At 37.8% G+C, this 26,923-nt stretch overlaps 2 protein-coding genes across 7 annotated transcripts in view; one reads left to right on the top strand and one right to left on the bottom strand.

Moving 5' to 3' along the window:
- The window catches only part of LOC135221988 (leucine-rich repeat and fibronectin type-III domain-containing protein 3-like), a 112,122-nt gene extending 107,100 nt beyond the window's left edge, over window positions 1-5,022 (top strand). For 2 of the 4 annotated variants that reach the window (XM_064260095.1, XM_064260094.1), the window contains exons 13-14: window positions 676-785; window positions 1,761-1,893. In XM_064260095.1, the coding sequence (XP_064116165.1) occupies window positions 676-755 (80 nt within the window). In that variant the 3' untranslated portion in view covers window positions 756-785; window positions 1,761-1,893. Of the gene's footprint in view, window positions 1-675; window positions 786-1,760 lie in introns of all 4 variants that reach the window. The other 2 variants (XM_064260093.1, XM_064260092.1) reach the window with 1 other exon arrangement.
- An 8,958-nt stretch (window positions 5,023-13,980) lies between these two features.
- Window positions 13,981-26,923, bottom strand: part of LOC135221986 (uncharacterized) — a 192,855-nt gene continuing 179,912 nt past the window's right edge. For all 3 annotated transcript variants that reach the window (XM_064260089.1, XM_064260090.1, XM_064260088.1), the window contains 6 exons: window positions 21,419-21,767; window positions 20,693-21,059; window positions 19,834-20,026; window positions 19,289-19,411; window positions 18,910-19,050; window positions 13,981-18,726 (listed from right to left, as the gene is read on the bottom strand). In XM_064260089.1, coding sequence (XP_064116159.1) covers window positions 15,425-18,726; window positions 18,910-19,050; window positions 19,289-19,411; window positions 19,834-20,026; window positions 20,693-21,059; window positions 21,419-21,750 — 4,458 coding nt within the window. In that variant the 5' untranslated portion in view covers window positions 21,751-21,767 and the 3' untranslated portion in view covers window positions 13,981-15,424. The remainder of the gene's footprint in view (window positions 18,727-18,909; window positions 19,051-19,288; window positions 19,412-19,833; window positions 20,027-20,692; window positions 21,060-21,418; window positions 21,768-26,923) is intronic.

The raw sequence follows: 26,923 nt of genomic DNA, 5'->3' as shown, positions 1-26,923 counted from the left end.
GAATCCCAAAGCGATTCTGTTTGTATTGGAGAGCTTGCAGTTTGCGTATTGAAAATCATACTTCTTTCACTGGGTCTACTTATCGCCAATAAGCACCATTGGCACTTTAACCATTTAGAACTAGACAGTTACTCATCTCTTGACAACCAAGAAACAGCTGTGGCTATTAAACAGGATTCTTCAAAACGGTAGTCTAGCTTTAATGCAATAAGATAAATTTATATCCGTAGTTTTAAGCTCTAGAAATGTTGGCATAAATCGGTTGAAATAAAGGCAGCCAATTAAAGTAAAAATTTCTCAAAAATTAGGGTAATTAAGTAATAAACGGAAGAAACAGAAATATATGTTTAACTACAATCAGTGGTGTTCTTTCCTCTCTTATTTCAAATACTTATTCTTTGAATACAAAGTTCAACAACTCTACTTGAGTGAGCAGCAGGTCTCATTGCTCTAGCTCTAGGGGTGTGGCCTGCTTGATGATATACACATTATAATAACTACATCCTAATCTGGTCACATCATACATAACCACACTTTCAACATACACATTCAATGTGCATATATATTTTCATACATCTACTCACGCGGAAGGAACATTACTGATTCATCGTAATGCAGAGGAATGAAGGGTTATCTATCTCGAAGAGAACCTGATCGGTTCTTGTCCTCTTGTAGGCTCGGTGGCCAGCTTGTGGCAGGATGCTCTGTTAAGAAATGACATCTACTTGCGTCAACAGGGCCTTGTGAAGCTCTGATGACTATTTGTGGTGTTCTAGTCACCCCAGGTAGGTTGTCAGGAACAGATGAAACATAAGCCAGTGAAAATCGCATTGGCATTTGGCCACCCGTAGACGTAATACAAACAACAATAGATAAAGTAGGAAGAGAATTGGTGGATCACTGGGTCATCTTGAGTAGCTTTGCTGGTTGAGTAGACGAAAAGGTTTTCTTTGACGAAGATAGCTTGGGTTGAAGTAAACATTTTTGAAGCTACTTGTAACCAGGTAGCTGCAGGGCCATAGTGATTCCACCAATCCCTTCTAGGATGGATTGTAAGAAGGATCCTCTGGTATAAAGCATAGCTGTAGCACTGAGATGGAAACGTAATATACTTCCAGTCGTACCTAAACTTTCCCTTGAAATAACCGTTTTATTTAGCACCACCACGAAGTAGAAACATCTATGCTTGATGCCCCAGGATGCCGATCAAGAGAATCTGTAAACCTTCCATCCTTCCAGCTATAAGAAGTTCACTAACAAGATGAATGCACCAGGTAGAATGTAGAATTCATTTAGCAAAGCACGAGGCATGAAGACAGGCTATGAAAAAGATACACCAGTAGGCTAGCGATGTTTTGATGCAAGTTGAGTAATATCCATGTAGATATTTTCTTATTTTCATTTATTTTAATTTAGCTTCCTCATCGTCATCTTACTGATCATTAAGAGATTTTCTTCTCTACGTTTCTCTGTTGCCTTATGTTTGCTGTACTTTATCACTGAATGTCATTTTACTAACAGCATGATTGCATGGACCTGTTATTATCTGCAGCGCCTGTCTCCATTTTAAAGAATAACAATTGCTCTTTCTTCTTTGAATCTGTATAAAATAGGGTTTCCAAACTTTCGAAGCAGTACTTTGCTTTATTTTAATGTTTATTTTGATAATTTCTTTCAATTTAATGACCAATAGCTACGTTGAGGCATTTGATCGTTAAGAAAATGCAGAAAAGATATTAATGAATCTCTATCTTTTCCAGATTTGAGTATCTCTCGACAGTCACTAGCAGCTTCTCAGTTAAGTGGCGCTGACTTCAGCACAGGTATGGCTGTGAATCCCAATGCCTTCGGGCATGGCATGGGAGGCTTATCGCGAATGGCCTCACAACGCAGCGACCGCCGCCGCCAAAGATCGAAATCCAGAGAACGCGCCAGTTCCAGGCTCAGCCACGCCGGTTCCAGCCACTCCCTTACCGGATACGATACAGACGGATGGACTGATCATGACATGGATATCTATGTTGCAAGAAATCCAACGCGTGGTGGGCTCGTACAGCTGTAGTCATTTATAAGTACATTCGTGTTTACTCGATCGACCTTATTGAAGTTAAACTGCAACTTTGCCAATCATCGAGAGAAGCTGTAGAATTCAGGATAACTTCAGTGGAAATAAGCACTGATAGAATAAACTGTATGTTATTTAGCATATCAAGAGGAGAGCAGTCCCTTTGATTTGTAGAGCGCAATGATTACTCTTTGTAACAGAAGTGGGCCTCTAGGGTAAAATATTTTGGGAGAAAAATTCCAGGCCAAAGCAGCTCTCTGGAAAAGCTAGAGGTCCTTTGTTCGACATCCTGTGCCATTGTAGAGAAATATCACTCTAATATACATTTTACCAAAAAAAGACAAGAAATAATTTCGAAATCACTTACATCAAGGTGCTCTTTTTATTGTTAATTTAAGCAAATAGGATTTGAATAAACTAGTGTGGGATTTAATAATTAATTAAACTGGTTACTTTTTATGATAAAAGACATGTGTCGTAATGCAACAGGAAACTGTAATCCATACATAAAGTTTTGACATTAACCAATTGTAATGTCATACACTGAAGCTTCATATTCAACAGAACTCTAAACTTCCTTTTTATTATGGTGGAAAATAAGTAAAATGACAAAGCACAAAAGTTGTGAATGGTGCTGCCTAATTGTCATACCATTCAAGAAACAGTCTTTTACAATCCAGCTCCGAATGGTGAATAATGGATTCCTCTGAGTAACCAGAATATTTAACTGGCAAAGAATTCGTTGCCGATAAATTTGCATATTTTGACGATATATTACTGAGAGGGAAACATTGCATAACGTATATTCTTACGAAGGTACAGATTGAGCTTCTGAACTAGTTATTGCTTATTCATGTGGTATTGTCTGAGAACTCTTCTGCCGCAGACAGTCTATTCTTTAATGATCATGCTTTCTTGGTATCCAAGCTTGACCATTCCCATCTGATAAAGGGAGCTTGAGCTTGTCTGGTACTGACAAAAGCTTACTAATGGTTCCCAGTGAGGCTTAGCTCTTGACTATTACCCACTCTATTAGGCTGTGAGGTTTCATGTCATTCCAGATTGAACTAAGATCTCAGTGTGGAACCCTTTAGGTTGAGGTATCTGATGGGTGGTGGCAGGACTCTTCTGATGCAATATCATCTGCTGCAGATAGTAATCCATGATATTCAGGGACGCTTTTGTGTTGGCAAAAGCAATTTTATCCACATCCTTCTGAAGAACCTGGCTAGCAGCATACTACCGAGTGAAAATAAAATCTCTGAAAGTTTCATTTTTTTGCATTCATATGTGCCAAGATAGTTAAAAGGGTGGTTTTGCAAACCATTGCTAGCGAGTGGTGCTACTGAGCACGGCTAGCAGATGATATTGCAAGCCATGACTAGTTGATGATCGAGTGACATCAAACTAGCAAACGGCATTATTAACTATTACCAGCAGGTGATGTTGCAACTGTGTCAAGTCCGGGATTTTTTTTTTCTGAGTAATCTTTGGTGTGGTAAATACTCAATCTACGTATGTATGTATATATGTATTTTTCTGAACAACGAAGTATTGTGAGATGTATTCCTTAGTCTCCCATATAGGGGGGACGATGTCATTCACAGTAAGAGCACTTTCTTACTGAATATTTCCATTCTGAAATTTGATGTGAAGCTTCACATCGTATTTCTGCCAAGAAAAGGTGACGTCTCATTTGCAAGTGAGGTTCCATAAGTCCTAGCTGTGATTGATACTGTTCGTATCAGCCTCCTCCTTCATTTTCATTCACGGTCATTTTCATCATTAATCTCATGATCATTGTCATCATCTTTAATACTCATTAATACCATTTTTATCACAGATGTGTGTTAATGTAAACTGTAATCATATCCTTCCTACATATTAGTCCTTTCTTTGATTAATAATGCCGTTTAATCAGTCTAAATGAAAAAAATATTATAATGTTTGATTGTTTTATGATAAAGAGTGTTAATTAAAAACTTCCTAGCTTTCGCTCAGTTTCTTTCTTTGAAGAATCGATATTTTCAAATTCAAGTGTGGTGGAGTAAAAATTTTACCTGATCTTGTCAGAGTAAGCTCATCACTCCGTTACTCTCGGTGACATTGATGTAATGGAAGATAATACTCGTTATTGATCAAGTGTTTGGAAGTGTTTGAATATAATTAAGTAAACACCCGTCAGATGTCACAAGTGTACAAAGAGGACTACGACGTTTGAGAAGCTGAATTCAAAGTGGAATTTGTAGAGCTTCTACAAAGAGGAGAAAGCTAGTGATGCAAAGCAGTTATGGCGAAGACTGATGGTCAAGAACTTTTTGGTGTCCTAAATCAGACGTCCCGTATTGTACAGATCTTCTTAAATTGCTCCTAGCAGTTTGTGATGTGTGATAGACGTTCTTGTATGTGTTGTTTGGGAAAAAGCAACTCGGTTTCATATCTTATACATATGTGTTTCAATCAGACTAGATTATACTTTCCTCCAAGGTTTAGATTACTGAAAGAAAAATTGGTTATTGTGGACTTTACGGACTCAAACGGGCGGTTGTAACTCGTCAAATGAATATAATAATGAACTAGAATTTTCAGAAATATTTTCACCGACCCAGCAGCTAAGTCAGACTCTTCAAAGAAGGGAGGTCTTGACTAGTTTTTTGGACATCTGAAATGTTTCGGATACATGCAAATTTCATCTGAACCGACGAAGGAAAGTTTTAAGGATCTGAATTATCTTGAGTGATGGTTTTTCCTTTCTTCCGATCATTGGCCGGAAGTGCAGAGGACAATTGAAAGTCACAGGCGAACTGCTGTACAAAATATTTTTTACTAATATTGTATTACCTATAGCCTTTTCATTAACATTTTTGTTTCATTTTCCTTGTTGATAACACTCATGTTTAACCTAGTTTTTTTTAATACAATCAAAGTGTTTGTAAAATAAAGTGAAGATAATGAAAGCAGTATCTTATATTCTCCTTACTTTCTTATATTTTGTGGTACGATGCAAAGAACTTGAAAGGTATAAGCAATTCTATTTTAATTTCCTCATTCGATTGTGCTATTAGAAATGACATTTTTTTTTTTGAAAATCCGAAATGTTACTGAACTTATTCTTAGATTATCTAAAACAACATGAGACCCAAGGCTGGTGATTCAAAACCGATACTCATGAATGAACCAAATACCATTCTAAGAGTTACATCATTTTAAACCAAGGGTAAGCCACCATTTTGAACAACTTCACGTTTTTCTGGAATTTCTTTAAATTTCAGCCAATCAGTCGCACTCAGTTTCATAGCAAAATGATACCGTGGTCCATATCTGCCAGCTATATTCTATACACAGCAATAATTTACCAGTGTGGTAAGCTACTCTTTACCACATCTAGTACAAGCCATTGTCGGTGCTCAGCACATAAACGTTGCTTAGCTACCCTTGAGAAGTTTTAGAAAGAAGGACACCTTCTGAATTGTTATCTAGCGTTTTATAACGTCTTTGAGTATTACCAAAATTCTGAAGTTGATCAGGCTGACCTATATCACGAAGAAAATTAGCCCGGGCAGTGGCGTCCTTGACGGGGGAAGGGGGTTTGTTTGAAATCCCGCCCCCCTCCGGGCCCCAAAATGCGAAATTTAACCATTGCTGCTATGACAGGACAAGATAAATCCAGTGGCCCCAAAATGGTCAAGGGCCCCATTTATATTTGGACCCGTAAGCTTGCGACCCACTAAAAGGCCCAAATTTCCAATTTTGTGAACAAAAATGTAAAAAAATTTTATGTAAAAGAAATAGGGCTCTCCAGGGGTCCCTCTCCTAATCGTAGAGCCCATTACAGACCTTCTCATACGGATCGGAGGAGGGTGGGTAACGTTGATTGAGGCAAGGGCAGGGCCGATCTAAGGCAATTGATTACTGCTTATAATAAGGGTCCTAATTATTCTCTGAGGGCCTCCATAGTGGCCATATTTGCCTATATAATACACATTCAAATGATTCAATTAATTTTGCCCTCTGCTTGACCCAGAGGGCTGGTGGCCCCATTGAAGGGTGCTTGGGCAAGCCCTGGGTAACGGGATTTGGGCAAGAGGTATCAGTGTCATGTGTGGGAGAGGGAGAGAATTATGATAATAAATAGCTAGGTCTGAAATTTGCATTCATAAGTGCCTTAAAATGATCCTACAATTGCTCATATTCTAAAAATTTTCCCCCCAGCTGCTTTGGCTCGCTTAACTCGCCTCCCACCCCATAAGAGGGACCCCAAATGGGACTGTGGCCCCCGGGCCCCAAAATGTCTAGGAACGCCTCTAAATTCAGCCGAAGACTATTTGGCCTTCGATTGCTAGTGAATGACCTAATTTCTCCTTGTAACTGGAAAAGGCTTAAAATGCTGTTATCTGGCATTTGTTACCTGTTGCAAATATTCCACTTTTTATTGTTACTTTGCAACTTTGCCAATGAATACTGCCCAAGAAACAAGAGCGTGATGGTACATGTCCAGCTTGATCTAGCAATTAGAAACTTGAGTGGTAATCTAATCATTTGTTTATCGGATCAAAAAATCAGACGAACGCCACAAACCAAAAAACAGCTCGGTATTTCTTGACAATTTAACATGTCCTTATACATTGAGCAGTTTTTTTTTTCTTTTTTTACATTCTTTACTCTGCGAGGAATACCATCGCTAATTCATTACGTCCCCAAGTTTTCCCTGTTGTCGAGTTTATGCACTAGTAATTTATTCCTAGAGTGCGCTGGCTTTAACTACCTAATCAAGTAGATTTTTCCTTCATTAAGTATGTGAATCCATAGTAAGTTATTCAGGTTTCAACTACCTTGCGCTTTGCTTGAGCCTGGGTAACTTATTGTGTAAAATCTACGTTCGCGATCTACCTTCAAGTTTTTTGCTTCTGTTTCTTCACAGTTCTCATACCTAATAATTGACAGCACCAGAAACGGCTGAAATGAGCAGTGAGCAATTTAGAATAACCACCGCCGTACAAAGAATGATCTTCTCACCCTAGTTCATTTGAAGTCGTTGCTGTGACTAAAGTTGTTCGATTCATTCAAGACACACATCCATATTGAAGGGGCATATACTTGATCGGTGTTGATAGGCCGAGTCTCCTTGTGGAAGTGGATTAGGCAGTTGGCCACATGGAGCCAGTTCCAGGAGCGCCTGGAATATCCATGTTGACACCAACTGGTATCACTGCACGCCACTGTGCCTCTGTAGAATTACCATGTACTACACTCTCAGGGTTATCCTGAAAGACGAAATTCAGTCAGGCCGGTGGCTGAAGTAATCTCGAACCTCGCTGTAAAGTATCGGCGTCACAATCGGGAACCACTTTGGAAAATGCTTCACGTGTTCTTCGACTTCCATAATATGGTCGGGATCGCCAATCTCTTTATTTTGTTAACCTTAATGAAAAATCTATGTAATAACGAGATTCTAAAATCTCGTCCTTCTATTTTAAAAGGTAGCAAAGCGGCGTGGTTGGTTTGGTGTTTGCTTCTCACCTCGGTGGTCGCGTGGGTTCGATTCTCGGCCATTCCATTGAGGAGTGAGAGTTGTGAATTTCTGGTGATAGAAGTTCACTCTCGACGTGGTTCGGAAGTCACGTAAAGCCGTTGGTCCCGTTGCTGAATAACCACTGGTTCCATGCAACGTAAAAACACCATACAAACATTAAAAGGTAGCAATGGATCGTGCGCCTATGGCAACTGGTAACACACTCCCTCCCTCTCTCTCTCTCTCTCTACATCACACCTCCCCCCATTACCTAAGGCAATTGAATCAGACACGTGAGCTTATAAAAAATAACATTTATTTAAGAACAAAGCATTAGCTAAATAAACCCAGGTTCTTAACAAAAAGATTAAATGAATGATTGAACTTAGATAACCTCACTCCATATTCCTACTCCAAAATAACCAACATCATTTTAGTCATGAAACTGGAAAAGTCACAACAGTCCATAGTAACACCATGACACAATATTCAAGTTCCCATATTAATTAAGTTAGGTCCCCTTTCTCCAGATCAATCCCCCTTTCTCCAGAATCGCCCATTCAACACAGTATGCACAATCACTTTATAACAAAGATACTGTTCGAAGAAGCCATCTTGGCTTCTGCCTGTCTTGTACAGATCTCCCCTTCATGGTAATGCTACATTCTCATTTTGTAGGGACGAAGCTCGCAAGTACGCACGAACTCACACACAATGTCCACACCCAAGAACTGCCTAGAACTAGTTACATAAGTCACCTCTGCGATCGCCCATAGCGACAGAACAGGACATGCCGCTGATCTGCTAAGACAGCAATTTTGATATCCACCATCCCAGAAAGACACATCAGCATTCCCAAAGCTCGTCACTTCGAGCACTGTGTCTAAGGGAAGTTACGACTTCTCCACATATTAAGAAAGTCACTATACATCACATTACAACTGTATTTAAAATATATCATAGCCCTCTTTTATGTAACATATGCCAACTGTTATGCGATTTGTACCCGTGAGTGCCGTTGTTCGCAGCATAAACAGATTAACTGTCTACTTCTTCTTCTTCTTTCCCACCGTTATCCCTACACTATGGGGTCGGTTGCCTTTTACTAAACCGTAAGACTGCAAGGCAGCAGTTGTCACAGTTATGGGCCTAGCCTTTTACTAAAAAGTAAGACTGCAAGGCAGCAGTTTCACAGTTATGGGCCTTGCCGTTTACTAAAAAGTAAGACTGCAAGGCAGCAGTTTTCACAGTTATTTGCAGTGGGCCTAGCCTTTTACTAAAATAGTAGACTGCAAGGCAGCACCTGTCCTTTAAGTCGCCTTTTACGACACGCAGGACCTACGGTGGTAACCAAGTATTCTTACACCCCTATCACAGGCTGGAAACATATGTTAATTGTGAACATCTCAGAAGGAACCGTGTCGTATAGATATTTTTTTTTAGCACCCTCTGTTGATGCACTGGCATACTCCTTGGCTGGCTTTCCTGTGGGAATATACTTTACTTCTTTTGTAAAATACAAGTACTACTTGTTCCACTATAATCAGCTGACAACCACGTGTATGATTTAAGTATATAATAAATATATTGCTATTTATAAAGAAAATACCGATATCGAGTAGTGAAGTCGGGTTTAGACTCAGATATTGTTCACAAATAGCTAAGAGGTGTTCCTTGTTGCCGCTGTAAGTATGAAATGACCGATATAGGCTAAATATTATAGATGTAGTTCAATGCATCAGCAACAGAAACGTCATTATTTTCTGAACAAGTTTTGTTATAGAAACATTTTAAGATTTCCGGCTATATCAGAGAAATCTCATACTCCGGTCTGCAGTTATTCTCTTAATCTTTAAGATAATGTTACAGGTTATTACAACATGAAATAACTTGTGTTAGTTTCATAACAATAGTACTATTTTGAGACGTTTATGTTCCCCTTTAGAATAATAGAAAATAAGTAATCATTATTACCTCACAGAAAACTAGATTTTTAGGGGTAACTGTGTCTCTTCTAGGGACGATAAGCTTTTCTAGGATTCCAGTCTTTGACATCTTGTGTTTCCATGACCAGGGGCTGATCTCTAAAAGTGGTGGTTGTGGCGGGGAGGGAGGGGGGGCACTCTGAAAATTATACGGTTAATATTGGCGAGCGAGGCGCATTTTAATGCCATACAATTATGAATATATAGAGGATATTCGGGGACAAGAATGACTGATTTATCAATATTAGTCAGTCAACAAGTTTATAAGTCCACTGTCCATAATTTACACATTGGCTTAAATACGGCACCACATTAATTCCTCGGTGAAATCCTCAATATACAGTTCCACTTAACTTTGTAGAGACTACTATGATCAGTATTTAATATTACAAAATTTTACCGTTTTAAGTGATAAGGATGAAAATAACTTATAATGTTATGCTGCAGTATATTATAAGATTTATAGGATGCCACTGAGAGTCTAAAATAATAAGGTCCTGTAACAATAAAAGCTTTTTTTTTTTTTTTTTTACTCCAATGTGGGTTTTAATATCTAAGGTTAAGAATGGTAGCAAAAGAGGTAGTAATTCAGTGAATGACAAGAATGAGAATGTACACTACTTGTGTCAATAGCAGTGGAAAAAGAAGATAAAGTAGCTATACAAGGGGACAACACTGAATGAATATAGGCCTAGACCACAATATATAGGTGAAATACCAACAGTCAATTGGGTAGTTCCTGACCGAAATTATGCTGAATGTTTCATATGTTGGGAGTGGCTTGTCTAGCAGTGTACCACTCATGGCCTATATAACCTAGTGATAGTTTAGCTTCCGAACTGAGCATTCCATTTTCAGGTCTAGCATTTTGCTAATTTTAATATTAAAACAAAATACATTTGTAGAAAAATAATGTCTAATAGGAAAATCAAAGGCTTAGATGGAAGGGGAAAAAAAGAAGATAACTCACAGGCAGCTGCTGCAAGGTTTGGCTTTTGCCGCGTTGACCGACTTCGTATGTAAACAGTGGGATACATCAGTCAGAATCTAAATGAACAATTAATCTGACCACGAACCTGATAGAAAATTACATAATATATTTTTTTATCATTTTGATATTTCATACTTATTTGTTAAGTATTATATATTTTATAATATTACTAATATCCTCATTTCCAGCATCTGTTATATAAAACTTGGAGGCAAAAAGTTGATAGATTGGACGATTGAGATGTTGCCGCCCCTGAATAAAAAATGGGTGGATATGTCCCCATCGCAGAGGACCCCCATGTCCATGACAGCAAATTCTGCTTATATTTGTTACATTCAGCAAAATACTAGCAATTTATCACAACTCTCTGTGCTTATAGATTCGGGGCAACTTCTTGGTATGCAGAGTTTCGTTATATTCTGACATGAAAGTCCATTCCTAGTCTTACAATTAGTGGTCGTTTGATAACGGGCGATGTCAGTAGTATATTCTGAACGAGTCAATATATTTTCACACACACACCCACAAACACACACATACACACACACACACACACACATATATATATATATTATATATATATATATATATATATATATATATATATACATATATATATTATATATATATATATGTATATATATATATATATATAGATATATTATATATACATATGTGTGTGTGTGAATGTGTGTGTGTGTGTGTGTGTGTGTGTGTGTGTGTGTGTGTAGTGGGATGGTTTGCTATATACATCTCTCAGTGTTGATTTTGACCGCACATTCTGACAGGCTGGTAGAATTAAATACTAATTGTCATAAGCTCTTTGAATGACATTTACTACTTCTAACTTTATCCTATTTTCACCCATTTCTCTTCTGTATTTACTGTTCTTCTTTCTCATATATAACAAATAATTCACAACCAAATTGCTTTTGGTAGTTTAGGCTGATCGGTCGGAGTGGAGTGGAGACCTTGTTAACCCTGGCCAATCATCCATATATAAATGCACACCACACACACACACACACAGGACAGAAATATATATATATAGTTAATATCATATTATATATATATATATATCATATATCTATATATATATAACATATACTATATATATATTATATATATATATATATAAGTCATATCACATAAACCGTCCGATTCATATACATATATCGAGCTAATTTGCTCTACCTCGGAATTAATACATTTTCATATGCTTAACCGAAGGGGAATTCTTAGGCGTCAATAGAATTGCCGGCCGACGGGCACGAACCATCGCCATCTTCTATTCCAGGACTGGCGGTGAAGCCTTAGCCCACCCCGCCACCGCAAGAGGATATAAGTTTATGCCGCCTCCCATCTCAAATACCTGTCGCACTCAGGTAATTTGTAGTTTTGGAGACTGCATGAAACCCCCTCGCCCTCGGTAGCCGGTTGTAGTGGTTTTGCCCGCAAGTAGCCAGTGCATATATGAAAATATATTAATTCCAAGGTAGAGCGAATTAGATATTAAAGGACACTTGTAGCTCGATATATGTATATGAATCATGGTAATGTGATATGACTTATATAATGGCTACGGGTGGGCAAAACCACTACAACGCTACCGAGGGCGAGGGGGTTTCATGCAGTCTCCAAAACTACAAATTACCTGAGTGCGACAGGTATTTGAGATGGGAGGCGACATAAACTTATATCCTCTTGCGGTGGCGGTGTGGGCTAAGGCTTCACTGCCAGTCCTGGAATTGAAGATGTCGATGATTTGTGCCCATCGGCCGGCAATTCTATTTTCGCCTAAGAACTCCCCTTCGGTTAAGCATATATGAAAATATATTAATTCCGAGGTAGAGCGAATTAGATATTGAAGGACACTTGTAGCTCGATATATGTATATTAATCACGGTAATGTGATATGACTTATATAATGGCTATGTGCGGGAAAAAGCACTACAACGCTACCGAGGGCGAGGGGGTTTCATGCAGTCTCCAAAACTACAAATTACCTGAGTGCGACAGGTATTTGAGATGGGAGGCGGCACAAACTTATGTCCTCTTGCGGTGGCGGGGTGGGCTAAGGCTTCACTGCCAGTCCTGGAATTGAAGATGTCGATGGTTCGTGCCCGTCGGCCGGCAATTCTATTGTCGCCTAAGAATTCCCCTTCGGTTAAGCATATATGAAAATATATTAATTCCAAGGTAGAGCAAATTAGATATTAAAGGACACTTGTAGCTCGATATATATAAGATATATATATATATATATATATATATATATATATATAATAATATATATATATATATAAAAACTGGTCGTATGCTATTAGTCCTTTCCTAGTTCTGAAGAGACCTCTTGCCTCTGTCCTGCTGTCCAGTTAGCTGCTCTGAGAAGAGAACTGGATTCAACATTATCCCTGTTATTTCTAGGTAAGTAATTTATCTCAGTTAGTTATTCATACCTCTTTTCATTTCAACCCGTACAGAGCCCTTGAAGAAGTGAGATGCAAATTAATTCTTACCGAATGACAGTGAATCTTTGTCTCAGATTTTCCGTGTTCATTTAAATTTTATCTTCATTATTGGCGCAACGGTTAAACAGTCATTTGAGTTGCAATCTTTGCCCTGAATGTGCGAGGTTTTAGATTTGCTCTGGTGAGTAGGAGAGGTATCTTCTCTCAACCAAGAGCGAACAGTGTCATTAGATCATCAATGTCAGTATTAAAGGAAATTATCAAAGAAGTGTGGAGCTCATTTTATTGGTTACGTCATCAATTATGTACAAAACGTCAACTATTTTATGTTCATTAAAATTAAATACTTAATCTTTAGGAATAATAACAAAGCATACGTATCGCAGCAAAGACGAAGTTGACTTTTCCTCCTGGGCACTTGTTTATTTTGTGTGATGTAATGACGATACTAATATTTCTGTTTAATAGGAGGAATATCATTGTTCAGGCACCTTTATAGCTGTTGCTGTTATTTCTACTCTGTTCAAACCTAAACTGGTCTCCAGCTTCCTATAGGTGTTATATCTTCTATATTTTGCGGGGGAATAGAAATAAATGTTTAAAAAATTATCATTTAACGTAACCTCACCAGGCAAGGAGAAGCTTCAAAAGGCAATGAATCGTTTCTTTCTGTCTAGAATTTTTTGAGATATTTCGTACCTTCGGAAAACTGTCGGCATTTTGGAGTCTCCGGTAACACGATTTTCCCGAATCCTTGACTGATCTGTGTTTTGACTTACAAAAGGTTAGACTTTTTCATTTTTACAAACAAGCTAACCTCAGATTTACTTCAGTAACTTTATTGATTCATACCTCGTTAGTTGCTCCCGGAGAATCTTCAGATCAAAACCTCTTTTTATGTGTATTGCAAGATCCGTTATATCTAATCATATAGAAAAAATGATAATGAAACAATGTTGTATATTCAGAATCCATGTTTGAGCCTTACAACTGGAGTCACATGGGATGGTACTGACGATAATGTTTAGTTATTATTTCGAAATGGATAATGTACATATAATACAGGTTCAATGGGAGAAAAGACATATTTGTCAGTATATACAAATGCCAGGAACTCTCAGTTCCATGACAAAAGAAATGACATGTTATGTTCATGAGGGGGTTGAAATGGCACATTTCAAAATAATGCTAGTTTAAAAGAGAGAGAGAGAGAGAGAGAGAGAGAGAGAGAGAGAGAGAGAGAGAGAGAGAGAGAGAGAGAGAGAGAGAGAGAGAGAGAGAGCATTCAAGTAGCCCATACATTTTTACTCTCACTATAAAGGTAAATCTCAAAATAACATCAAAATGTTTATTGAAAATAGAAATGTGCGTCTATGCCACATAGCTGAATGAAATATGCACTCTTTTATTGAAACGATAAGCAAGTACACTTGGTTTATCAGACAAAATACAGAACCTAATTCAGCCTCACTAAATCATTCTGAAAATACTGGCCAAAATAGCATGCTATTACCACGTATTTGTGATATACAAGAGCACTGGCTATTATAGAGTAAGACCTCAATGTCTTGGAAATATGTGTTCAAGAGTGAATAGATCTTAGAGCTTAGCTTCTTCAATGCAATTGATCGTAAGATACTTCTACGAATCTTATTCTTGCTGACCATAAATTGTTAGTCTAAAGAAAAAGGTATGTAGGGATTCCTCGCGGTTTTACATACTTTTCAGGTTGTATTACATCCGCCTAAAATAAGACTGGTACAGACTTAAGGGATCTAGTTTTTCGAGAACATTTTGGAGGATGAATCGTAAGACAACCCATATTTTATGCTTTCGTCATGAAAATCAGCACTAAATAAAAAAACTGAAATATATCTAACAATATCATGGGCACTCGGGGATAATGATCATTCATGAAGTATACTCATACTAAGACGATGTTAATGGCAATAGTTTTTCGTCAGCCGCTGAGAATTTCAAATCCTGTCTGATTCTACTGGCCATCATGGTTCCACTACAGCTTGTCATCAGTGCTGCTAATATAAATGTCTTATTAAATCGAGCTATTTACATAAAAGGAAAATTTACATCGTGGGTTATGCTTATATACGATATGTAACAGTCTAGACTCTATAGAGTAAGTATGCATAATTATCTCTTTTTATATACACTATATTTCTTTTTAAGAATGCACAATTCATAGCAAAACTAGGTTATCTTTTCAGACATTCTTAGCACATGTGATAAAAGCACCTAAATATTTACTTATTTCTTTGCTTGTACACTATCATCGTGCAATAGATCTCGAAGTCCTTATGGTTATTTTACAGGCAATTATCACTAAAATGTTAAAGGCATTTACAATATATACATAATACTTGCACACAGATACTTTTGAATCTAAACTGCTAAACCCGTACTTATAATAATTCTGTTTTGGTCCATCTCCGGGGTCATTAGATGGGTAATTTGACTTTTTTCATCATCTCTTCTGGATGAGTTGATTATTGGAGGTAAGGAAGAAACGGTTTTGATTTCTTTAGGTGATGTTGGAGGTGAACTGTATTCCATAGAGGACTTACCAGACCTAATCTCATTCTTATCTAATCTAATTGGCTTATCTTCTCCCGGCACCAAAAGCCTTACAGACCTTGTAGGCTTCGGAGGCTTTGGAATGACATAGCCCTCGGGAACTTCGATAAGCGTCCCTCCTGTTAAGACAACTTCCCCTAAACTTGGTCTGGAACGAGGAGTGTTGGGACGAGAACTAGACCAAGTATGATAATGGTCTTTATCCTTTCCTTGCTTAAGGTCGGTGTCGTCCCGGGAAGAGGGAAAATTAACATATCCACCCACTTCGTTCAAGTGTTCTGCTGATGCAGAGGAGACCTGAGCTTTTGAGGTGGGTCCTACTGGCTGGATTGTTGGAAGAGATAATATGCCATTTTCTTCCTCTTTCCTCTGGTTTCCAATGAGCAAATTAAGTCGAGCAGCTGCTGTCATATCTGATGGATGTAGCAAAGATTGGTTATCAGCCTCTGGAGATCTTACAGCTGATGCCAAGTCAGGAACAGAACGGCTCAAATGGGGAGGTGATTGTAAAGGTCCAACACCATGTGTGTGTCTCATCAAGTCTTTATTACTCTCATCTGGCAAGCGAACTGGTGATCCGAACTTGCGGTGTCTTGTTCTAGCTGGGGCATTCTTAATGTAAGTTCTAGGTTTGGTATTCACATCATCAGGGTTGATGTAGTTATAGTCAGTACTTTTATTGGCATCAGAATCTTTGGATAAGTTGAATTTTTTACTTGAATCTGAACTTTTATTCTGGTTAAAAGGAATATTTAAGTTAACTTCAGGCCTCAATGATTCTACTTCTCTGGGATCACTAACTGAAGCATTATAATTAGAATCACTGCTAGATGGAGAAGGGATTGGTGCTTTGCCTGAAACAGGAGATTTTGCCGTTGAATCTGTATGGGATCCTATAGGGTTCACAGGAGTAGGATGAGGATAGTCATAACCTAACAAAGATTTTATAGAGGAAGTAGGTGGGATATCATACCCTGGATGAAATTCTTTTAAATCCTTATGCTGCTGGAGTAAACGGTCCTTAACTGAGTTGAGGTACGCCTTTTGACTTGGTAAATATAATTTGGCTTCACTGAATATGCGGTCAGGATCAGGAACTGTGCCATTGCTTGCTGGAAGAGGAGTTAGGTAGCCAGCGCTAGACGCTACAGAAATAGAACGTCCAGTCTTTACATGATGACCATTATTGTCTCCGTCAATGAAGGTTGTTCCATTTGCAGATATCTGAGAAGGAATGCTCTTTGAGTCACTGTTGCTGTCGTCAAGAACTGTTGTTCCACTGACAACAGAACTTTGGCGTGTATAAACATTGACAGGTGTTGGATTTGAAATAGTACTAATCTTTCCTCTATTAGGCAGAGATTTTCCTTGCCAACCAGACTTTTTTCTCCGGCATTTCCTTGGACAACAACAACAAAATACAATAGCTATGATGACTGTGGTTGAAGTTGAAACGGTGCTAGCTATTGCTACAGGAGCTATGATATTGTTTTCATCTAGAGTGACTACTTCTTTGCAAAGCTCAGCCATGCCTGGGCCAGCATTCTTCTCATAACTTACTTGAGGTTTGGAATTGACTGACCTCCTGCGTCTTGTGACATAAGTGAACCTTTGGGGTTCTTTTGTTGTGGTAGCTGGAGCTTCAGTTGTGAAATCATAAATGAAAGTTTGTCTAGATGTTGTTTCATCAGAACTTTCATCAAAATCATATGTAAATCGCTGTTGAGGTTTTGTGGGAATATCCAGGATGGGGTCACTTGAAGAAGACCACTGAGATGGTGGGGAGTTAAAAGGGACGCTTGGGCCTACAATTGAAGGTAGGTTGAATGGTGATGATGAACCAGAGGAAGACGGAAGAGGAATTCGCTCTCCTGTGCTTGTATAAACAAAATTTCCACCAGGTGGCTGTTGAGGTTGAGGTGGAGGTCTAGGATCAAATGATGACGGAGTTGGAAAGTTGGGCACTGGTGGAATATTTGATGGAATTCCTTGTGGTATCTCACTAGGCACAGGTGGAATATTAGATGGGATGCTTGACAGAAAAGGTGGTTCAGCAGTTGGTAATGTTGGGGGAGAGAAATCATTTGTCGAAAAGTTTGTTGTATCATCACCTTCAACTGAATTCGTGTCTGAGGGACTAAAGTCACTTTGTTGTTGGTGCCAACCTCTTACAGTAGAAGATATAACTTTGGGATTCTGATGTAAATTCGAATGTAGAGAAATTTTTGGGCCATATGTTTCTCCATTGTCACCTTTTAGAGAGGCCTGGACCTCAGCATTTGAGAGAGGGCGGAAACAAAATGTATATCCTGTCCCAGGATCAAGATTATCAACTGTGTAGTGATTAGTAAAATTTTGAATTGGTTCACCACCTTGACTAACAAGCATTATTTCGGTCTCATTTTCCTCAGCAAATTTTCGGTAAGTTATTTTCCATCCTAATGGCTTTAGTAAGAGAGTTTCCCTTTTGGAATGACTGTTGAACTTATTTCGATGATGGACAGTAACATTCCATGACATTAGTACCTTCCTGGCCTCGTTAAGCATAATGACTCTTTCTGTCTGAACTTCATAATCATCTGTAGAGATGAGAAGGGGCACTGTTGGGGCTTCTGTTGTGGAAGTTGTCCTTATGGTTGATGGAGATGCTGTAGTTGTATGCAGTAATCCCTCTGTTGTCTTAATATACTGGCACTGGTCTGGTCTGGTGAATAAGTGATCGTCTTGGACCGGTACAAGGCATAGTGTGTATTGTGTGTCAGTTTCCAGACCATGAAGAAGTTCAGTGTAGGATGATTCTCTTGGCCTCCAGTCACGTTGTTCTTCCTTGTATCTCTCCAGCTTCATTCTTGTAACCTTGGCAGACCTAGGGCTATCTTTGGTCTTATGTACTGTTATTGCCCAGGAAAGTGGTTTTGATGACTGGTTTTGAGAAGTGTAGAAGTCTCCGTCAATTCTCCATGAAATGATTAGAGCTTGGTGGTTAAGGACAGTGACATTCACAAGGTGCAAGAATTTCAATGCTAGTTTTAATGTCCCATCAACGTCATCTCCGATAAATACGACTTCACTGTTGGAAGAGTTCTCCTTTGGGGGACAAATATCACTCTCTGGAATAAAAGAAGGAATCACTTAAATTTACTTATGAACTATTAAGATACTCAAAGTTTATTCGTTTTATTAACAAATAATGAAATGCATACTAATGGAAAACTTCATCATAGCCATTATAACGAAAACATATGATTAAAAAAGGAAGATATTTGCAATAAGAAGTTAATGCTGTGGCCAACCTTTTAATGATGTAATCTCTCGATGACGAAGATGGAATGGTAGCGAGCATGTTGGTGGTGTAATCATAAGTGCCCCCGAATCGTTGCTTTGGAGTCGTTCGATTAACCATTTTGAGTCACAGGTGCAGTTCCAAGGGTTGCCTGTTGATGACATATAACTTTACTTTCAAAATTTGAGTTTCAGAATCCTTGATGAGGAGTGATCCTAATTCTTTCATTCAGCTGTTATCTCCACGGAATAGAATATCCTTTAAGTCAGCATAAAAACAGGAAACATGGTCCAGTTAATGATAAAACCATAACGAAACATCTTGTTTTATAAAATTCTCTTTTGTTTTAGATTATTATCATTTAATTGATCACGAACTTAATGGCAAACCTCTAAGGTTGAAGTCAAGTACTGAAGAGGCGAGGTTTTTCCAGTTGAATTCTTTCAGTAGATTACCACTCAGATCAAGGTACTGCAGGTGAGGCATCTGTTGAAATCCATCAGGAAGGATCTCTGCAAAACAAAATGCTGTTAGTTATTTAAGATCATTTTCAGCCTAACACCACAGAATACGCTCACTTCTAATTATTTTATTATTAATACTATTATTCAGTAGAAGAAACCTATCCATATGGAACAAGCCTACAGAGGCCATTGACCTGAAACTTAAGCTTCCAAAGAATATGGTGTTTATTAGGAAGAAGTAAGACGAGGTAAAGGGAAAACAGAAAGAAGAGATATTACTTATTAAGAAAAAAATTATTAGATAGATAAAGCGATAAAATGTATTAAAATGCATCCCATTTTCGATTGAACTTCTGAAGTTCCAACTGCACGTTGAATCAGGAGAGAGTTAGCTTATGCATTAAGAATTCAGTGAAATTTGCTGTCATAGATCCAAAATCAACCCATCCGTACGATGAGACTTATCTGACCTGAGATGTCGTTCGAGGATAGGTCGAGGCTGGACAGCCTGGTGAAAGGTCGCGAAAACTGCTCAGGGAAAGCGGGTATGCCATTGTTCGCAAGAGCCAGGTGGGTCAGAGACTCTCTCAGTGGTTCAAGGTTGAACACAGCTAAACTCAGTCCAGGAGACTGACGACCAAGTCGTGCTTGAGCCCCAAGAATCTGCAAGACGACCACTTGCTCAAACACAGTTACTAGTATGAATTAATTGTCCCTGAATGGATAATAAGACGTTAGTAAGAACGGCGTTTTTGGATGAATTGAACATATGTGCGAAGGAAGTCTTTTATAATCTAGTATATTTGTTTAAACAGTCAGAATATGAAATGATACTACGCTTAAAATTCACGCGCACACATACACGAACACACACACACACACACACACACTACACACACATATATATATATATATATATATATATATATATATATGTGTGTGTGTGTGTGTGTGTGTGTGTGTGTGTGTAACTGAATCACGAAAGTGATAAATGAATATATATATATATATATATATATATGTGTGTGTGTGTGTGTGTGTGTGTGTGTGTGCGCGCGTGTGTGTGTGTGTGAGAGAGAGTTTTTTCAGTGATTCGTACATCTTAATTTTATAGTTCTCATTTAATATCATTTGTTTCATATCTACTGATGATTAATGACATTAGTCTCTCCAAGCGAGGCCAGAATATCATAGTATTTCCTTTTTTGTTATATCATAGTACCAGTAAGGAATGATAATTTATGCATCTGTTTGATGCGTACCATGAATATATTCATTAACCTGAAAACTAATACGCATGCCTGAGCATCGAATAATCAGCCTCCTTACTTGACCCAGTTTGTTGTGACTGAGGTACAACTGACGGAGGCGATGCAGATTGAAAAGCAGAGAACCCTCGGGAAGATGGTCGACGTCATTGTGGGTCAGATCCAGCACTTCCAGTCGCGTCAGGTTTCGTATGGCTTCGGGTAACGCCTTCAGACGGTTATGGGTGAGGACCAGGCGCATTAGGGACTGGGCGTGATCGGCCAGAGCGTCCGGGCGTACTTCTTTCACGCCCGAGCTAACGACGTTAAGGATTTCCAGGGCCGAAGGAGAGTCGAGGTTAGAAGCTGTCAGCTTCGGTATGTCACAGCTGAAGATGCTGAGTTCCCTGACCTCGGGTCGGTTGCTGGGGCTCTTCTGCTCCCACGTGCTAAAATAATTAAATAAATGGATAAATAAATAGACAGCACATTGAAGAGTGACGGAAAAGAAACACAAAATTAAACTATTTGACAATATCTCTTGCTAGTGAACCTGTTCTCTGAAGTGTAATGAGTAATTTATGACATTTATTTGGCAGAAGGCAAAGGCACATTATAGATAGTACTAGATTTTAGTGATAACATCTAATGGCATGAGATAACTAAAACTTAAAAGTATTTAAACTCATACTGCAATCAACTCAAGGGCTACAAATGAGAATAATACTATTAAGAATTTAAGCTAAATAGCTGTCTATTAGACTTAAACTTCAACTGCATTAAAGGCTTAAAAGTATAGACCTATTACCTCTCGTTCTTAACTCCTTCAGGAACCGACCCGTCTGTTCCGAAACCGGTGTCCAGGTTCCTCCCTTCAGCGACATTTTTCTTATTGTTCAGCTGTTCCTTAATTTTGGATAATTCCTCTACCAGTTGGGTGTGGTTGATTCCTCTGCAGGATATGAGCTCTTCCTTCCACCGGAGGGTACACGCAGAAGGCTCAGACGACGGAGATATCACCGACGACGTCTGGACGTCTCCCTTCGCCAGTTTTGGGTCATTGACAGAGAGGAAGCAGAGCGTCCAGATGACCAGAAGGCAACTTCTCGACCAAAAGCTCTGGCGTCTCATTTCGCTCATCTTGGTTTCATTGCACTCTGCGAAATGTCACGAAGGATTTCATTACACTCGAAACAGTATAAAAATATCGCACTCTGCAAGGTGTGAAAATTGGATTTATTGCATTCTAAAGTGTGCAAAAACATGGATTCTTTGCACTCTGAAAACCGTACAGAAAAAAAATGAATTCATTACACTCTGAAAAGTGTAAAAATTAATTTCGTTCCACTCTGAAAAGTGCAAAGAATTATTTCATCGTACTCTGAAGTGTAATAAATTATGTCACTTCGCATTGAAGACAGTAAAATATTTGGTGATTTCATGTACTTTGAAAAATGCAAAAGAAGTGGTTTCATTACACTCTGAAAAGTGTATAAAATGGTTTCATTGCACTGTGAGAAAAGTTTGAGAAATTACTTCATAGCACTTTAAAAAAATGTTAAGAATGGTTTCATTGCACTCTGAAAAGTATAAGAAATAGTTTCATTCCACTCTGAGAAATGTAAAAAATGGTTTCATTCCACTCTGAGAAATGTAAAAGAGGTTTTCATTCCACTCTGAAAAGTGTAAAATATGGTTTCATTCCACTCTGAGAAATGTTAAAAATGGTTTCATTCCACTCTGAAAAGTGTAAAATATGGTTTCATTCCCCGATGAAAAGTGTGAAAAGTGGTTTCATTCCGCTCTGAAAAGTGTAAAAATGATTTCATTCCATTATGAAAAGGGTGAAAAATTGTTTCATTCCACTATGAAAAGTGTAAAAAAAAAGTTTAATTCCATTATGAAAAGTGTAAAAATTGCTTTCATTCCACTCTGAAAAGTGTAAAAAAATGGTTTCATTCCGCTCTGAAGTGTAAAAATGATTTCATTCCCCTATGAAAAGTGTGAAAAGTTTCATTCCATTATGAAAAGTGTAAAAAATGGTTTCATTCCACTAAAAAAAGTGTAAAAAGTAATTTCATAACACAATGAAAAGTGTAAAAAGTGGTTTCATTCCCCTATGAAAAGTGTGAAAAGTTGTTTCATTCGACTATGAAAAGTGTAAAATATGGTTTCATTCCACTAGGAAAAGTGTGGATAGTGGTTTCATTCCACCCTGAAAAGCGTAAATAGGATTCCAAACATGTAAAGGTTATATTACCAAGAGAAAGAAAAGCAAATATGAAAATGATAATCTTAAGGTTTGGAAAAAATTAAGGAAACCGACTCCGTGTCATATTTGAGCTTATGAACAATGAGCAGGTAACGATTATTAGTGAGCAACTTTGAAAAGAAGAACGTAGTTGACCTAACTTTGTTTGTACAACTGCAGATTAATTATTGTCCCATACATGGTCGAAGGATATGTTACAGTTCAGTTTTAATGAGTAATCTTTGGAAGCCCATTAGCTTTGGTAGTTGTTAATAATATACGGAATCACAACTCGGATATCCTTCCCAGCTATCCAGCAAACAGGGGAAAAAATATTGATAATATTCATGATAATCCAAAACTAGCGACTTCCCTGTACAGTTTGTTACAAGGTACACGCTGGGCAAGAATGCCTTGGTGCTATTTTGTCTACATTTTAATATGACAGAAGTATTTCGTCACACAGTCTCTTACTTTTATATATTAATATCACTGTTACTGCCTCCCACACAACTATCACACGTCCTGACACCCTCCTCGTCTCACCAATCACCCCCCGCCCCCACCGCCCGCACACACAACCCAAGCTCATATTGCAGTAACGAATGCCTTACTTTTGCTTTGCATAGAGAATAGATCACTCTTACCGGGGTATATGGATTTTATTTATCATCTTTGTTTCTGCAAATATAATTTTCAAACAAACTTCTGTTGGTTTCAGGACTGAATTTCTTCTAAAATATCTTATCTCCTTACATTTCGTTCCCTTTTGTTCTTTGGTGGCACTGAATGAATCATATTTTGCAACTCGCTTTGAAAAGAATGTTTTAGGAATGTAGTATAGATAATTCAGATGTTCAAGTTGTAAGACCCATTTTGCGTGAACTCTTTACAAGATAATCTGAATTTAGCATAACAGTTTTCATTTGAAATTGAAAAAAAGGTAAGATAGATGTTGCTTTGTTGAAATGAACTCAGTATCGATGAGACATGGGTTTTAAATACACACGTATCAGTAGAATAAACAAATAAATAAGATAAAAATGGCAATTTTTGCAATTACTATATCATTTCATTTCGCAATCTCCAATGGCATCATTCATGAATGTTATATTGTTTTTCTTTTGCTTCGCGGTGTGCGCATGCGTGATAGATAACTTACATTTTTTAAAGATTCCCTCTTCCTTAAATACAGTATGTTTGTTGCCTCATACCTATCATGTCAGTCTTCGGTATATCCAGAGGTATGTCAGTAATCTCACGAGGTCTATCTCACCTTCCTCAAAACCGGTTCCAGATAAAACCAATTAAATATTCATAAATCTCTGTCTTCGCAACATTTTCTTATCTCTTACGAAGAAGAAGCTCCTTGGAGGTTACCGTGTTAGAGAGAGAGAGAGAGAGAGAGAGAGAGAGAGAGAGAGAGAGAGAGAGGATTATCAAATAGAAAAAACTACATTTTAAAGAAATTTATCAAGAGGTGACACATGTCCTGTCCTTCTCCCGATTTCTTCTACCATCAAAATTCTCACCTTAAAGCCCAAGAAAACTACCTACCTTTAAAGTCATTAACATTAATTTTTTCATACAATTTAACGAATGATCTAAAGCAACATTGAACGGTAAATGTGATTACAAAATCACAGGATCTGTGTCGATTAAACTGTTTTAACCGGGGGAAATATATATCAACTTAACCTATGTAGTCCCAAGGTTAGACTAAGCTGTCATTAAGCATCCGTAACACAGCTATTAGCCCAAATAGCCCTTTATCTTGAACTTATCCTACAGCTAGAGAAAAGAAAATATGAAACTGCAATTTGTAGATGAGAAATTATTGTTATTGTCTGGGGAGAGAAGCCAGCCCAGATGGGATGTATTCATCATCAGTACAGAGGTCACTATCCTCGGCAATTTCGTTGCCAAGGAGCGGTGAGAGAGAGAGAGAGAGAGAGAGAGAGAGAGAGAGAGAGAGAGCCTATATTTGGAAGTCCTGGTACGTGTGTAGGTGAGGACAACGCCACCTCCTTGAGGTCTGAAAGTGGCAAATCGCCTCTTATTTCATAGCCGAAACAGTGAAACATTTCGTTTTGGGATATCGGGATGCTTTGTTTCTCTATTATCATCTTTAGAGAGTTTTGCAGGTGCTACCTATTCCGAGGTGCTAGTACTAAACACCGTAAGGTAATTGCAAAGTAGACTGCCCCACGAATATATCGTTTATTAATATAATTTGTCGACCCCACAATATAGAAATGGGTGTATACAATACTTTGATCCCCGAGGGGCCTCTATTAAACACGGCTTCCCAAGAACCTTCCGCCATGTTTAGTACTAGCACCTCGGTGTAGGTGAAGCGTAGACAACAAGCACCGAAGTCCTGCTTATAATTTTTGTGTCGTCTGTACTAAGTAACTTAAGGGTGCGTCCTAATCACAGCAATATTGCATAAACACACGTGTGCAACTTGTAGCATCTGTATCACAGACAGATTGACAACAAGTGTCAACGACCGTAAGTAGGGAAGGAACCTGGCAAATGCTCAACAACAGTAAGAAGCCCTGGATAGGTCTACCAGCATGTCGTTTCCTTGCATTAAATTTGTTTGTGACATGCGTGCGATAAGTTGGCGATGTATTTATGACATATTCCCATGCGAATTCTGTGGCTATTAAATATTTTCTATTGTATTAGAACATACACAAGGTATACAGACCTTAGGTTTATTCCCGTCGATGACCCAAGAGATGACGTCACAGAACAAGAGAGAATGCAAATGTGGTAATTACCAAGTTAAACGAGTTGAATGAGGTTTATGGTCTCTGAAGAGGAAATGACTTTTCAAAGTAACATCAGTTGCGATTTTCAAGGGAGAATAATTCAAGTTTTTCTTGCAAGGGAATTATACAGGTCCTGTTTTCGTAGTATTAGGCAGACAGTTTAAGCCGATCATCGCATAAGAAAAGATGACTGTCAGTTTGTTATCACAGCCCTGTTTAAGAACTAGCGTGGATTGTCAAACAATATTTTGGTCAGGGGTCCAGTATATACATCAAATAAACAAACACGCATACGTACATAATACGTACGTGTATAACGTATATATATATATATATATATATATATATATATATATATATATATATATATATATATATGGGGATACAATCCACAATGAAGTAAATTCCTCTTGTAGTTGTATATATATAGTTCTTGTATACAAGAACTATATATATATTTTAAACTACAAGAGGAATTTACTTCATTGTGGATTGTATCCCCATTTACTTAGAGGTACGACATAGTACCTGGCTTCTTCATATCTATATATATATATATATATATATATATATTAATATATATATATATATATATATATATATATATATATATGTGTGTGTGTGTGTGTGTATATATATACATGAAAATATGTTTGTAATCAATTAATCATTATTATTATCATACGAAGAACAAATTAATAGTAAAATAAGATAACCGAATTCATTTTTATGCCAAAACATGGGCCAGCTTCTCTGTAGTCGTCATTGCTCGTGTTCTCAAGCCCGAACGATGGAAGTTGAAAATGACAGATGTAAAATAAAATAAAACTATCGTGAAAAGGAGCCACTGCACATAAACTGCGACCATTCATGAGGTTAAAGCGAAAATGTATTGCATTACCACCTTAATACTATTCTTCCTGCATTTTAATACATCTTTATCTACTTATCTATGTATTATTTTTTCCTTTTTTAACAAATAGGATCACGTCTTTCTGTATTTCCCTTCACTTCCTCTTACTTCTTCCTAATGAACATCATATTCTTGAGAAGCTTGAATTTCAAGTCAATGGCCCACGTGAGATTGTTCCATACGAATAAGTTTTAGCTATTGAATAATAATAATAATAATAATAATAATAATAATAATAATAATAATAATAATAATTACGCAAATGCATGGGCCAGTTACTCTGCAGTCATCATTACTCACGTTCCAATGCTCGAATGATACAAGCTAAAATGATAGATTTAAAATGAAATAAAGACTATAGCGTAAATT

Source organism: Macrobrachium nipponense, chromosome 3 (assembly GCF_015104395.2).
Source record: "Macrobrachium nipponense isolate FS-2020 chromosome 3, ASM1510439v2, whole genome shotgun sequence".
NCBI lineage: Eukaryota > Metazoa > Arthropoda > Malacostraca > Decapoda > Palaemonidae > Macrobrachium > Macrobrachium nipponense.
The sequence above is the reverse complement of the archived record's forward strand: the minus strand, read 5'-3'. Positions and strand labels throughout refer to the sequence as shown.